This window comes from Nerophis ophidion, linkage group LG07 (assembly GCF_033978795.1).
Source record: "Nerophis ophidion isolate RoL-2023_Sa linkage group LG07, RoL_Noph_v1.0, whole genome shotgun sequence".
NCBI classification, from domain to species: Eukaryota; Metazoa; Chordata; class Actinopteri; order Syngnathiformes; family Syngnathidae; genus Nerophis; species Nerophis ophidion.
The window spans coordinates 74734639-74750746 of record NC_084617.1 but is presented as its reverse complement, the minus strand read 5'-3'; the positions used below and the strand labels follow the sequence as shown (position 1 = coordinate 74750746).

Here is a 16108-nt window from a genome sequence, read left to right as displayed (position 1 = left end):
ATATTGTCTATCTGTGTTGGCCCTGCGATGAAGTGGCGACTTGTCCAGGGTGTACACCGCCTTCTGCCCGATTGTAGCTGAGATAGGTACCAGCGACCCCAAAAGGGAATAAGCGGTAGAAAATGGATGGATGGATGTTCCCCATACTAAAGTGTTATCATGTTTTTGGAGTGGTGCACAAACTGAAGCGTGCATGAACATCACCTGCTTCAAACAACAAAACCAACTCTCCCGACAAACTATTATTACACAGATAAAAAGTTGTATAAACGTGTTATACATCAGTCTCATAGTAATAACAGTCGTAAAGTGGCTTGGGCATTTTATAAGGACACCTTGGTGCCGCCATTTTTAGACTAAGGTATGGTGAATGTAATGCAGTTGTTGTTTCGAAGTGGGAATAGCAAACTTCCTGTTGATTTTAGTTGGGGGCGGTCAGTGTATGAAATATAGGTCTCAGTGAGACCTACATTGAGGTTTTAGTTTCATGTGTGTATGACAGTCCTACATTGAGTTAGAAACAGTTTTGTCTGAGCAGGAAGCCACCGTTTTGTGACAGCAGTACAAACAAAACAGAACCAGTGTTCCGGTTCTGTGCGGGCTCATAAAATCCAAACCGGGGTAGGAAATAAAATACTTTCATCAACTTTTAATCAGAAGGGTTCAATCCCTCTTCTGTGCTTATTTGAAGCCGAAACAACAAACGGCCTCAGAGGACATAATGTTTAAAAAAAAGCAACATTTTTTTAGCCAACTTTTGTATTGAAGTGGGAATAGCAAACTTTCTGTTGATTTTAGCCAGGGGTTGTGAGTGTATGAAATATAGGTCTAACTGAGACCTACGTAGTGGTTTTTGTTTTATGTCGCTACGACATTCCTACTGGAAGTTAGAGACAGTTTTGTCTGTGTTTTCTTCCTAGGGGGCGCTAGAGCGCAATTTTGAGTTTTGGTTTTTTGATTAGATTGCAATTTTCGACAGTCCTGATGTGTGTGTCAAATTTGGTGAGTTTTTTTTAAGCATGTTAAGGGGGTCAAATTACAGCTCAAAGAGGCGGCGGTACAACAATAAATAATATAATAATAATAAAACCTTAGAAATTCAATAGAGTCCTCTGTCCCAAAGGGACATCGGTCCCCAATTAAGCCTCACTTTGCCCAGGTGTGATGATCACTTTATTCACCATTACTGCACCGCACAATCACACATACAAAAAACTTGTTTTGGTTTAGAAATGACTCAGTTGTATAAAAATCCTCAAGTTCCATTCTGTTGGCCGCGAGTACGACGCCCGTCCTCCAGCACGCCGCTGGTCGAGGAACAGATGTATGACAACGACAAAGACACTTACGGAGAAAACTGAGCTGGGGGCCGTGGGCCAATCAGGTCCGTGTTAGTTTGTCCGGCGGCATGAATCCGGCGTCCCCCAAAGTTCTTAGCGCCACGCGGCCGCTGGGGCGGATGGTGAGCCAGGTGATGCTGCCGTTGTTCAAGCCCATACGGAGCCAGCCCTCAGGCGGAAACTGCAGGGCCCTGGGAAGAAAAGAAAGTGAAACAACACACATTAAAAACATCCGCATAGTCTTCTTATTCTCTGGCAGACCAAGAGTGTATAAGCTGCACTATGTTGCCAAAAGTATTTGGCCACCTGCCTTGACTCACATATCAACTTGAAATCCATCCATTTTCTACCGCGGGGGCTTTGGTGCCTATCTCAGCTACAATCGGGCGGAAGGTGGTGTACACCCTGGACAAGTCGCCATCTCGTTGCAGTGAACTTGAAATTCCATCCTAAATGTTTTGCTATCCTGGAGCATTCAAAGTTCCTTTCACTGGAACTAAGGGCTGGAAAACAACACCACACCATAATTCCTCCTCCACCAACTCGGCACAATGCAGTCTGAAATGTAGCGTTCTGGCGTCCTCCAAACCCAGACTGGTCCATCAGAGTCCTCCATCCATTCATCAGTCCAGAGAAGGCGTCTCCACTGCTCTCGAGTCCAGTGGCGACGTGCTTTACATCACTGCATCCCACGCTTTGCATTGGACTTGGTGATGTATGGCTTAGATGCAGCCGCCCGGCCATGGAAACCCATTCCACGAAGCTCTCTGCGTACTGTACGTGGGCTAATTGGAAGGTCACATGAAGTCTGGAGCTCTGTAGCAACTGACTGTGTAGAAAGTCTTTGCACTATGCGCTCTGTCAGTTTACGTGGCCGACCACTTGGTGGCTGAGTTGCTGTTGTTCCCAAACCCTTCCATTTTCTTATAGCAAAGTTGACTTTGGAATATTTAGGAGCGAGGAAATTTCACCACTGGATTTGTTGCACGGGTGGCCTCCTATAACAGTTATTAGATAGTTCCGGTCAGACGGTTTTTCACGTTGTTGTTGTTTCCGGATGAGGAGAAGCTGCTCCGTTATAGATTGAAGAAAAGTCTGAATGTCATTAAAACAGTTAGCGCCATTTTTTGACACTTCTTCCACTCCTGTCCTTGCACGCTACACCGCTACAACAAAGATGATGGGGAGAAGACGCCACCGAAGGTGGGCCACTTAAATAAGATTTATGTCACAATAAATAATATATTTGTCACATTTTGACCAAAGAACCACTATCACATGTTATGTAGACCACAAGGAAGTGTTAATAATAATAATATGACCTCTTTAATGCGCCGTTTGTATGAAAAAAGACCTGACTAGACACGTTCATCTGCATTGCGCTTTATAATCTGGTGTGATCAGTACTAGTATTGACCCATCTGACATATTTTTTTTATTTTTCCCCTTGGCCTCAGTCTGCACCCCCACTCCAGGGCCTAGGCTAAGACCGATTTTTTAAAAATTTTATTTTTAATTCGCTATTTTTTTCTCCCACACCTCCCCCTCCCCCCTTGTTTACCTGTATGTCATCTTTTTTGTAAGGGGCGCTGGAAGCCGGCAGACCCGTCAGCGATCCTGTTCTGTCTCCCTGTAATGTTTGTCTGATCTTAAATGGGATTGTGCTGAAAATTGTAATTTTCCTGAAGGAACTCTCTTGACGGAATAAATAAAGTACTATCTAATCTAATCTAATACGGATGATCAAGACAAGGACAGCACAAAACCTCGACGGGAACAATCCCTCGTCTGAATGTATGAGGGAGAGTTCAGAGCAAAGATGAACAAGCATCACAGCCGACAGTAGACATGTGACTGCTAAAGGCGCCGAGAAGCTAATCACAAACCTGCAGACAAAATATCGGATGACGTTGGCGTGACACACGATGATCTCGTAGCTGTCCTCCTTCTGCTTGGGGTTGGCGCGGTGGATGTAGCGGCGGAAGGCTGCCTCGATGCGTGCTCCGTCCTCATGGTACTGCTGGAGGACGGCACAGAGGATGAAAGCCCCCGTGACGAGGTGAGGAAACTGATCATCAGAGCTGGGCAAATATTTTGACTCGGGGGACCACATTGAGAGAAAAAAATGTGTCCAGGGCCAATGTGTATGTGTGTATAAATGACATGTACACATTTAGCTGTAAAAATGTGCTGTAAAGTATGTGTGTTTGGCTCCCTTTTTTTCAGGAACACTAATACTAAAAGTCACGATGTCCCATAGAGTTCTAAAAAAAGTTATGTCAGACCATCTCAAAAAAAAAAAGGAATAGAATTTTATAGTTTTTAACTGAATGGGACACTCCAAATGTGCACTAAACTAAAGACAGTGGAATGTACAATGTAACTATGTACAATAAAACACTGAATATTAACAAAACATGAACATATTTTACTGCTCAGACCAGCTCCTCCATTTACAACTTTTACAACAAAAAAGTAAAAAAAAAACGCAAAATATGAATGCAAAGTGTAATAAACACCTACAATTAGGGCTGGGCGATATATGGAATATACCGGAGTATAAGTCGCGCCTGCCGAAAATCCATAATAAAGAAGGAAAAAAATATATATAAGTCGCACTGGAGTATAAGTCGCATTTTGGGGGGAAATTTATTTGATAAAAGCCAACACCAAGAATAGACATTTGAAAGGCAATTTAAAATAAATAAAGAATAGTGAACAACAGGCTGAATAAGTGTAGGTTATGTGAGGCATAAATAACCAACTGCTATGTTAACCTAACATATTATGGTAAGAGTCATTCAAATAACTATAACATATAGAACATGCTATACCTTTACCAAACTATCTCTCACTCCTAATCCATAAATCCCATGAAATATTATACGTCTAGTCTCTTACGTGAATGAGCTAAATAATATAATTAGATATTTTACGGTAATGTGTTAATAATTTCACACATAAGTCGCCCCTGAGTATAAGTCGCACCCCCGGCCAAACTATAAAAAAAACTGACTTATAGTCCGAAAAATACGGTACTCAATATATCGCAGGATTGTCTCTGTGCGATGTGCCATGAATTGATTAACGTGGACCCCGACTTAAACAAGTTGAAAAACTTATTGTGGTGTTACCATTTAGTGGTCAATTGTACGGAATATGTACTGTACTGTGCAATCTACTAATAAAAGTATCAATCAATCAATCAATGTAGAAAATGACTATATCATTTTCAGGTGACTACTTTCAAGAGGTATCCATCCATCCATCCATCATCTTCCGCTTATCCGAGGTCGGGTCGCGGGGGCAACAGCCTAAGCAGGGAAACCCAGACTTCCCTCTCCCCAGCCACTTGGTCCAGCTCTTCCCGGGGGATCCCGAGGCGTTCCCAGGCCAGCCGGGAGACATAGTCTTCCCAACGTGTCCTGGGTCTTCCCCGTGGCCTCCTACCAGTTGGACGTGCCCTAAACACCTCCCTAGGGAGGCGTTCGGGTGGCATCCTGACCAGATGCCCGAACCACCTCATCTGGCTCCTCTCCATGTGGAGGAGCAGCGGCTTTACTTTGAGTTCCTCCCGGATGGCAGAGCTTCTCACCCTATCTCTAAGGGAGAGACCTGGAAACTCATTTCGGCCGCTTGTACCCGTGATCTTATCCTTTCAGTCATGACCCAAAGCTCATGACCATAGGTGAGGATGGGAACGTAGATCGACCGGTAAATTGAGAGCTTTGCCTTCCGGCTCAGCTCCTTCTTCACCACAACGGATCGGTACAACGTCTGCATTACTGAAGACGCCGCACCGATCCGCCTGTCGATCTCACGATCCACTCTTCCCTCACTCGTGAACAAGACTCCCAGGTACTTGAACTCCTCCACTTGGGGCAGGGTCTCCTCCCCAACCCGGAGATGGCACTCCACCCTTTTCCGGGCGAGAACCATGGACTCGGACTTGGAGGTGCTGATTCTCATTCCGGTCGCTTCACACTCGGCTGCGAACCGATCCAGCGAGAGCTGAAGATCCCTGTCAGATGAAGCCATCAGGACCACATCATCTGCAAGAAGCAGAGACCTAATCCTGCGGTCACCAAACCGGAACCCCTCAACGCCTTGACTGCGCCTAGAAATTCTGTCCATAAAAGAGGTAGTCACATGAAATTGTTTTCACTTCACGGGTGTGCTTGAAGCCCGTGGAGAGAATGCCAAGAGTGTGCAAAACAGTAATCCGAGCAAAGTGTGACTATTTGGAAGAAACTAGAATATACAACATGTTTTGAGTTATTTCACCTTATTTTTGTTAAGTACATAACTCCACATTTGTTCATTCATAGTTTTGATGTGACAATCTACAATAGTCATGTAAATAAAGAAAAGGCATTGAATCAGAAGGTGTGTCCAAACTTTTGGCCTGATCTGTATGTCTTTTTTATAGCATTTTTTTCTTTTATACAAAATATCTAAATGTCCCCCACTTGCATTGACTTTTCAGGAAGCCGTTTGGACACTCCTGTAAATAGAGGATTTTTAACCGACAGCAGTTTGTCGTCATTTTATTCCTACATTTGTGCAGGATTTTCTGCTTTCATGTGATATTTTAAACTGCTGTGGTCAGGTTATTGCACATCATGACTACTAATACATGCACACATTTTTCTTTGGGTGGCAAACAATGTAAAAATTATTATTTTTACATCATAAATCATTTTGAAGGTTATTTTGCACTGAACAGAAGGTTAATGCTTTGTAACTAAACAGAAGTTATGTTGTTGCTTAGTGATAATAACAAAGTGAACTTTAACACATTTTAAGGGGACTTTTTGCAACCTTTGCTGGACGTGCCCTAAACACCTCCCTAGGGAGGCGTTCGGGTGGCATCCTGACCAGATGCCCGAACCACCTCTTCTGGCTCCTCTCCATGTGGAGGAGCAGCGGCTTTACTTTGAGTTCCTCCCGGATGGCAGAGCTTCTCACCCTATCTCTAAGGGAGAGACCTGGAAACCCATTTCCGCCGCTTGTACCCGTGATCTTATCCTTTCGGTCATGACCCAAAGCTCATGACCATAGGTGAGGATGGGAACGTAGATCGACCGGTAAATTGAGAGCTTTGCCTTCCGGCTCAGCTCCTTCTTCACCACAACGGATCGATACAACGTTCGATTTACTGAAGACGCCGCACCGATCCGCCTGTCGATCTCACGATCCACTCTTCCCTCACTCGTGAACAAGACTCCTAGGTACTTGAACTCCTCCACTTGGGGCAGGGTCTCCTCCCCAACCCAGAGATGGCACTCCATCCTTTTCCGGGCGAGACTATAAAGAACAATGCTGAGAATCAGCATTGTTCTTTATAGTCTCCATTATTAATTCAACAAATTGCAAAAGATTCAGCAACACAGATGTCCAAATTACTGTGTAATTATGCGATGAAAATAGACGACTTTTAGCCCTTACTGGTGCTGAGCTAATATTTCCTGACAGTCCGTGACGTCACGCGCACAGGTCATCATTGCGCCACGTTTTCAACAAGAAACTCGCGGGAAATTTAAAATTGCAATTTAGTAAACTAAACCGGCTGTATTGGCATGTGTTGCAATGTTAATATTTCATCATTGATATATAAACTATCAGACTGCGTGGTCGCTAGTCCTGGCTTTTAGTAGGCCTTTAAAATGTCTCTGACAATCTTGCACTTTCTGTTTTGGAAATGACAGGAATAACTGTTTGATAAATACACTTTTGCTAAATTGAATTAGTTGTGATTTCCCTCTCTGCATGAAAGTTTAAAATAAGCATATATTAATGCAATATGAAGAAGAATGTTTTAATGTAGACACATAGAACCATCGTACTGCTGTGATTATAAGCATTAAGTGTTCATTCAAGGCTAAGGTAAAATATTGCGATATATGTCGTGTATCGTGACATGGGCCAAAAATTTCGAGATATTAATAAAAGGCTATACCGCCCAGCCCTACTAAGAAGTTTTTTGGCCTCAGTCTGGACCCCCTCCCTGGTGTCCAGCCTTTGACTGAGTATCAAATGTGTTGCAAAGATCTGTGTGAGCATGTGCGACTTCTCTCACCACAGCGTCGGGCTTCCAGTGGGTGACAGGCGGAACCGGCTCAATGGGCGCTCCTTCGCGCAGCAAGTCACAGCTCTGCAGCTCCACGTCTGAAGGAACCAGGGTGAAAAGTTAGTTTGTGAGACTTGACAATTGCTATTAATGGCAGCGCGGGACAAACAGTGAAATGTCTTTGTTACCTGGAAGGTGTTTGCTGATGATGTGCGCCGTCTCCGTGGCTCTGGCCATGCTGGAGTGGACCAGGACGTCGTATTTCAATCCCAACGCTGCCAATCGAAGGCCTGTTAACTCAGCCTGCTCTCGACCTGTGAGACAAACATGAGGGAAAATGAATGGGTTAACTGTGAGCACTGTTTCTTATACATGCCACTAAAATAGGCCCATTTGAGAGAGTAAGTCATATTCGGCTTTTACAAACGTAGTCACTGAAATTGGGTATTCATTTTGTAGACAGTTGGTTTTTGATGCCAAATACTACACTGCGCAAAAGTATTGGGTCACCAGTATGTGTTGTAACACAGACAAAAGCTGAAATGAAAAACACTGCTAGCTTATGTGATACGTACACATCATCATATAATTCTACCCTGTTGTATATTTGCCAATAAATAGCATTGAATCAATGGTCAGTTGGGCATTAAACTGACTGAGAAGAAGACATTTCACAGGCTACATCAGTTTGTGTGCAAAGACCAGATAGGACAGCCATTAGTTCAGTGGTTCTCAAACTTTTTTTGTCATCCCCCAGTTTTCAAGCCCCACCTGCCCGCATAGCCACAACAGAACGCTAATGCCAAGCTTAACATTTTCAAATTTATTGAACATCAAGTAACATTCAAGTCAGGGTTTCCCACACATTCATTTATTTGTGGCGGCTCGCCACGAAAGAATTACGGCCGCCACAAATAAAAAAAATAAAAAAAATTTGGCTTTTGACTCGCTTGACCACTCATAAAAGCAATGGGACCCTGTGGGTTCTTCCGAGGATGTTGTAGTCGTAATGATTTGTGCAGTCCTTTGAGACATTTGTGATTTGGGGCTATATAAATAAACATTGATTGATTGATTGATTGACTGTCTGTGAATGGAGCTTGTAGTTACATATTATATAAATATGATATAAATATGTAAATAAATATGTACATAAAGTGTTGTAATTATATTCCAACTCCGCGTTCTTCTTGGTCATTGCCGCCGCAAGAATAGAATAATAAAAAAAAATGTTTTAAGTGAAATTCCCTCCCGTTCCTCGCGCCCCACCTGTCATGTCTCTATTCCCCACAGGTGGGGCCCGCCCCACACTTTGAGAAACGCTGCATTAGTTGGTCTAACAAAGGCCACAGTGACACTTGTAAGATGTGCCCAAAACATCTTGTCTGTTTTCCAACAATCGGAAGTGAGTGAGTGTGAAGGACAGTGCTGAAAAGAAGATATGATGTTCATTGAATTAAAGATATAAGTCATCAAAAACATAATGACATATCTTTAACTTGGTGAAGCAGTTGGAGTGTATCACTGATAGTCTACAATATACTGAAGCAGAATGAGTCCAACGCCAGCCAAGGACTCTAAAATAATATCTAAACGGCGGACATTTATCCATGAAAATATGAAGAAGCTGCTGACGGTGTGTTTGACGGAGAAACAGCTGGAAGGAGATACCATAGAAGTCTGCCCTCTAGAGCAAGGGTGCCCACACTTTTTCTGCAGGCGAGCTACTTTTCAATTGACCAACTCGAGGGGATCTACCTCATTTATATATATCATTTATATTTATTTATTTATGAAAGAGACATATTTGTACACAAGTTAAATGTGTTTAATGATAATACAAGCATGTGTAACACATATATATGTCTTTCTTTCACAAAGACAAGAATATAAGTTGGTGTATTACCTGATTCTGATGACTTGCATTGATTGGAATCAAACAGTAATGATGATAACGCCCACATTTTCAAATGGAGGAGAAAAAAAGTTGTCCTTTCTGTACAATACCACATGAAAGTGGTTGGTTTTTGGCATCTAATTCATCCAGCTTCCATACACTTTACAAGAAAAACATTGGCGGCAAATTCCGTAGCTTGCTTGATTGACATTCACGGCACCCGAGGGTCTTGTGAGATGACGCTGGCTGCTGCCAGTTCATTATTATGAAAAAATGACAGAGAGGAAGGCGAGAAACACTTTTTATTTCAACAGACTTTCGCGCCGTCCCGTCCGTCAAAACTCTAAAGGCCGACTGCACATTTCCTATCTTCACAATAAAAGCCCTGCTTCATGCTGCCTGCGCTAACAAAATAAGAGTCTCGGAAAGCTGGCGTGCACAAGTGATGTGCACGCCAGCTTTCTGAGGGATCGCTTGTGCACGCCAGTTTTCCGAGACTCTGTATTTAGTTAGCGCAGGCAGCATGAAGCAGGGCTTTTATTGTGAAGATAGGAAATGTGCAGTCGCCCTTTAGTTTTGACGGAAGGTACGGCGCGAGAGTCTGTTGAAATAAAAAGTGTTTCTCGCCTTCCTCTTGGTCATATTTTCATAATAATGATCTTGCAGCAGCCAGCGTCATCTCACAAGACCCTCCGGTACCGTGAATGTCATTTAAGTGACGTCTTGGTGAAGATTGATGATCACTCATTTTTAGGTCTACTTTTTTTAAAAGCCTGGCTGGAGATCGACTGACACCCCCCGCGGTCGACTGGTAGCTCGTGATCGACGTAATGGGCCCCCCTGCTCTACAATATACTGAAGCAGAATGAGTCCAACGCCAGCCAAGGACTCTAAAATAATATCTAAACGGCAGACATTTATCCATGAAAATATGAAGAAGCTGCTGACTGTGTGTTTGACGGAGAAACCGCTGGAAGGAGATACCATAGAAGTCTGCCTTCTAGAGTAAATGTACTTTATTATTACATTACTTCATTCATTCTATTGTATAGTTTTGATGTTAATATTATATATTGTTTTTTTTATTTTTAATGGTGCTGTTTTGTGGGGGCCAATCACCAATTAAAATGATTTCAATGACAAAAAGTGTTTTGAGTTAAACGCTCGATCACAAAACTACTGTATGTTGTGCATCTATTCCAAGCACACCGTGCTTTAGGTGTGAAGAGGATCCAGGCCGGGTAGGCTTGACCTGGTACGAGCAAAGATTTGGTAAGTGCATGTCATTGATGTCTTATGACAATCATTGGTATTTTAACTTTAACTCCAAATTAATGTTAGATGAAGCTGACCTAAGGGCGTGAGGATGCGCTCTTTGTCGCTGCTCCCGCTCAGGTTGTACTGAGAGTGTCTGATAAGGAGGATGTTGCGCGTCGCTTTTGATTTGCCGTTGTCCTGCTCTGAGCTGGGGTCTTCAGTGACACTCTCTTTCTTCTTGCCGTTGGTCAGTGCAGACGGGTCTCTCCTGGAACACAGTGGCGATCACAGGGGATTACACAAGTGGCTTTGTCTCATACAGTTAACTTAAGCCATTGAAAGAACTGGGTTGACATCAGTGTTGCCGACTTGGCAAAAGCCAATCTTGGGCGCAATCTGGCGACTTCTCAAATCCTCTCCGCAACTTTTTTTGGGCTCCAGTAACTTGTGTTACTGGAGGCTTGTCTTAGTTCTTTAAAGAGACTCTGGTTACTGAGATATGAATGCAAAGGGTAAAAAAAACAAAAAACACCTACAATCTGATATATCACTAAGCTTTCAATCAATCAATCATTCAATGTTTACTTATATAGACCTAAATCACTAGTGTCTCAAAGGGCTGCACAAACCACTACGACATCCTCGGTAGGCCCACATAAGGGCAAGGAAAACTCACGCCCAGTGGGACGTCGGTGACAATGATGACTATGAGAACCTTGGAGAGGACGAAAGCAATGGATGTCGAGCGGGTCTAACATGATACTGTGAAAGTTTAATCCAAAATGGATCCAACACAGTCGCGAGAGTCCAGTCCAAAGCGGATCCGACACAGCAGCGAGAGTCCCGTTCACAGCGGAGCCAGCAGGAAACCATCCCAAGCGGAGGCGGATCAGCAGCGCAGAGATGTCCCCAGCCGATACACAGGCAAGCAGTACATGGCCACCGGATCGGACCGGACCCCCTCCACAAGGGAGAGTGGGACATAGAAGAAAAAGAAAAGAAACGGCAGATCAACTGGTCTAAAAAGGGAGTCTATTTAAAGGCTAGAGTATACAAATGAGTTTTAAGGTGAGACTTAAATGCTTCTACTGAGGTGGCATCTCGAACTGTTACCGGGAGGGCATTCCAGATTACTGGAGCCCGAAATGAAAACGCTCTATAGCGCGCAGACTTTTTTGGGGCTTTGGGAATCGCTAATAAGCTGGAGTCCTTTGAACGCAGATTTCTTGCCGGGACATATGGTACAATACGATTAAGTATGACACATATAATGGACCTGCTATCCCCATTTAAATAAGAACATCTCATATCAGTAGGCCTTTAATAACTGTTTAATAAATACACTTTCGGTCAATTAACTTAGTCGTGATTCCCTTCTCTGCATGAAAGTTTAAAAGTAGCATATATTAATGCAGTATGAACAAGAATGTTTTAATGTAGACACATTGAATTATCATACTGCTGTGATTATATGCATCGAGTGTTAATTCAAGGCATCGAGATGTCCGCTAATTTTTTGCAACTTAACGCCAAAAAAAAAGAAATGCTGATTATCGGTCCTGCTAGACACCGACCTCTATTTAATAATACAACTTTAACATTTGACAACCAAATAATAAAATAAGGTGACTCGGTAAAAAATCTGGGTATTATCTTCGACCCAACTCTCTACTTTGAGTCACACATTAAAAGCGTTACTAAAACGGCCTTCTTTCATCTCCGTAATATCGCTAAAATTCGCTCCATTCTGTCCACTAAAGACGCTGAGATCATTATCCATGCGTTTGTTACGTCTCGTCTCGATTACTGTAACGTATTATTTTCGGGTCTCCCCATGTCTAGCATTAAAAGATTACAGTTGGTACAAAATGCGGCTGCTAGACTTTTGACAAGAACAAGAAAGTTTGATCACATTACGCCTGTACTGTATATACTTTATATACATACATATATACCTATACTGTATATACCTTTATATACATATATACATACATATATACCTATACTGTATATACCTTTATATACATATATACATACATATATACCTATACTGGCTCACCTGCACTGGCTTCCTGTGCACTTAAGATGTGACTTTAAGGTTTTACTACTTACGTATAAAATACTACACGGCCTAGCTCCAGCCTATCTTGCCGATTGTATTGTACCATATGTCCCAGCAAGAAATCTGCGTTCAAAAGACTCCGGCTTATTAGTGATTCCTAGAGCCCAAATAAAGTCTGCGGGCTATAGAGCGTTTTCCGTTCGGGCTCCAGTACTCTGGAATGCCCTCCCGGTAACAGTTCGAGATGCTACCTCAGTAGAAGCATTTAAGTCTCACCTTAAAACTCATCTGTATACTCTAGCCTTTAAATATGGGCGGTAGAGCGGCCGTGCCAGCAACTGGAGGGTTGCAGGTTCGATTCCCGCTTCCGCCATCCTAGTCACTGCCGTTGTGTCCTTGGGCAAGACACTTTACCCACCTGCTACCAGTGCCACCCACACTGGTTTGAATGTAACTTAGATATTGGGTTTCACTATGTAAAGTGCTTTGAGTCACTAGAGAAAAAGCGCTATATAAATATACTTCACTTCACAAAAAATAGACCTCCTTTTTAGACCAGTTGATCTGCCGTTTCTTTTCTTTTTTCTCCTATGTCCCCCCCTCCCTTGTGGGGTCCGGTCCGATGACCATGGATGAAGTACTGGCTGTCCAGAGTCGAGACCCAGGATGAACCGCTCGTCGGGACCCAGGATGGACCGCTCGCCTGTGTATCGGTTGGGGACATCTCTACGCTGCTGATCCGCCTCCGCTTGGGATGATTTCCTGTGGACAGGACTCTCGCTGCTGTCTTGGATCCGCTTGAACTGAACTATCGCGGCTGTGTTGGAGCCACTATGGGTTGAACTTTCACAGTATCATGTTAGACCCGCTCGACATCCATTGCTTTCGGTCCCCTAGAGGGGGCGGGGGGTTGCCCACATCTGAGGTCCTCTCCAAGGTTTCTCATAGTCAGCATTGTCACTGGCGTCCCACTGGATGTGAATTCTCCCTGCCCACTGGGTGTGAGTTTTCCTTGCCCTTTTGTGGGTTCTTCCGAGGATGTCGTAGTCGTAATGATTTGTGCAGTCCTTTAAGACATTTGTGATTTGGGGCTATATAAATAAACATTGATTGATTGATATCGTGTCTCGCGATTTGGCCTAAAAAAATCGCGATATTAAAAAAAGGCCATAAACAACACCACTAGATAGCTGTAAAAACCTTATTGTGGACATTAAGCTACTCATGCATTGATTTCCGTGAAATAAGGACACTTATCACGCATGAGATTAAATTAAATTAAAAGAATAGAAACGTGTAAAAGTCTTACTTGTCCCAGTTAAAGTCCCAGGAGTGTCCAGTCTGGACAGGCGTGATGCCCGCCGGTGTCCACGCCGGCTGCGCAGCGTCCAGCACGGACAGCCTCGACCTCTCCCCGAAGTAACCTCGGGAATCAGCCACGGCCGCCGCCAGCGCCAAAGTGGCAGAACCGCCGGCAAAACCGCAAAGAAGTTGGAAACTTTTCCGGTACGACATCTTGTTGTTGCTAACGATGCTAACAGAATTAGCTCAAGCGGGCTGGTGCGTCGTCAACGCCTAATGCTGCCTTCTGATACCCCGGAGTTGTTTTAAAGATAAATGTGTCAATATTTAACTATAAATTGATATATGCTAATAGAGACAACCGCGTGTTACAAAGTAAAAATAGAGAATAGTCCGCCGTCGACGACATCGATGGCTAATCTAAAAGCAGGTTGCTACGGCAGCCCGTTTGGGTCAAACACGGGGAAGATGACCGCCAGGGGGCGCGCTTGTCCAAGTAATTACATTTACAAGAAAGTAACACAGGGGTCACCAACCTTTTTGAAACCAAGAGCTACTTCTTGGGTACTGATTAATGCCAAGGGTTACCAGTTTGATACACACTTAAATAAATTGTCAGAAATAGCCAATTTGCTCAATTTACCTTTAATAAATAAATCTATATAAATATTAAAAAATGGCTATTTCTGTCTGTCATTCCGTCCTACATTTTTTTTTCTTTAACGGAAGTTTGTTTGTAGTGAATAAATGATGGAAAAAGCACTTAATTGAACGGTTTAAAAGAGGAGAAAACAGGGAAAAAAAAAGGAAAATTAAATTTTGAAACATAGTTTATCTTCATTTTCCACTTTTTAAAATTCAAAATTCAACCAAAATAATGAAGAGAAAAACTAGCTAATTCCAATCTTTTTGAAAAAAAAAAAAAAAAAAAAAAGAATTTATCATTAGTAATTCTTCCTGATTAAGATTAATTTTAGAATTTTGATGATATGTTTTAAATAGGTTAAAATCCAATCTGCATTTCCTTAGAATATATAACAAATTGGACCAAGCTAGATTTCCAACAAAAACAAATCATTATTTCTTCTAGATTTTCCAGAGCAAAAATTTTAAAAGAAATTCAAAAGTTTTTGAAATACGATTTAAATTTGATTCTAAAGATTTTCTAGATTTACCAGAATAATTTTTTTGAATTTTAATCATAAATTTGAGAAATATTCCACAAATATTCTTCGTCGAAAAAACAGAAGCTAAAATGAAGAATTAAATTAAAATGTATTTATTATTCTTTACAATAAAAAAATAAATGTACTTAAACATTGATTTAAATTGTCAGGAGTAAAGAGGAAGGAATTTAAAAGGTAAAAAGGTATATGTGTTTAAAAATCCTAAAATCATTTTTAAGGTTGTATTTTTTCTCTAAAATTGTCTTTCTGAAAGTTATAAGAAGCAAAGTAAAAAAATAAATGAATTTATTTAAACAAGTGAAGACCAAGTCTTTAAAATATTTTCTTGGATTTTCAAATTCTATTTGAGTTTTGTCTCTCTTAGAATTAAAAATGTCGAGCAAAGTGAGACCAGCTTGCTAGTAAATAAATACAATTTAAAAATTTGAGGCAGCTCACTGGTAAGTGCTGCTATTTGAGCTATTCCTAGAACAGGCCAGTGGGCGACTCATCTGGTCCTTACGGGCGACCTGGTGCCCGCGGGCCCCGTGTTGGTGACCACTGCCGTACGTATTACAGCAGGGGTGTCCAAACTTTTTCCACAGAGTGCCGCACATGGAAAAATTTAAGCATGCTGGGGCCATTTTGATATGTTTCATTTTCAAACCATAACAAAATATATGATTTTTTTTTTTTAATCCTTGGGGCTCCTGGGGAGCAGAGAGGGTCTCAGTCATTAAAATGTTAAAAATAAGTCAAATTATTATCATTATTTTTTATTTAATGCTTACAGTAAATCTCTATATCAACTTGAGGTTGATATAAAGTAAAACAAATAAGGTTTTATGCCTTTTCTGTCAAATAAAACTTTGTTTTTTATAGTAAAACTGAAATATGCAGTATTTAGATGGATAGATGGATAGATAGATAGATAGATAGATAGATAGATAGATAGTTAGTACTTTATATTGATCCCTTCAGGAGAGTTCCTTTATTTAGGTATTAAAGCCCTCA

General features: G+C 41.9%; 1 protein-coding gene across 2 annotated transcripts; it reads right to left on the bottom strand.

The window, feature by feature from the left end:
• Window positions 1–1150: 1150 nt before the first annotated feature.
• On the bottom strand, window positions 1151–14409 carry pgam5 (PGAM family member 5, serine/threonine protein phosphatase, mitochondrial). Of its 2 annotated transcripts, none has more exons than XM_061907109.1 (6): window positions 13936–14409; window positions 10660–10832; window positions 7599–7724; window positions 7420–7508; window positions 3227–3357; window positions 1151–1531 (listed from the first exon to the last, which is right to left on the bottom strand). In XM_061907109.1, the coding sequence occupies exons 1-6, from the start codon at window positions 14139–14141 to the stop codon at window positions 1381–1383; spliced, it is 876 nt and encodes a 291-aa protein (XP_061763093.1). In that variant the 5' UTR covers window positions 14142–14409; the 3' UTR covers window positions 1151–1380. The 2 variants fall into 2 exon arrangements, with proteins under 2 accessions (XP_061763093.1, XP_061763092.1); XM_061907108.1 differs by having other exon boundaries at window positions 3227–3360; window positions 13936–14408.
• Window positions 14410–16108: the final 1699 nt, after the last annotated feature.

Coding starts and splice junctions, on each gene's coding strand:
- pgam5 (XM_061907108.1), bottom strand. CDS start 14,141: ATGTCGTACCGGAAAAGTTTCCAACTTCTTTGCGGTTTTGCCGGCGGT. Junction 10,833..13,935: donor TGGGACTTTAACTGGGACAA/GTAAGACTTTTA, acceptor ACTGTGTTCCAG/GAGAGACCCGTCTGCACTGA. Junction 3,361..7,419: donor ACTGGAAGCCCGACGCTGTG/GTGAGAGAAGTC, acceptor GCCGTCCTCCAG/CAGTACCATGAGGACGGAGC.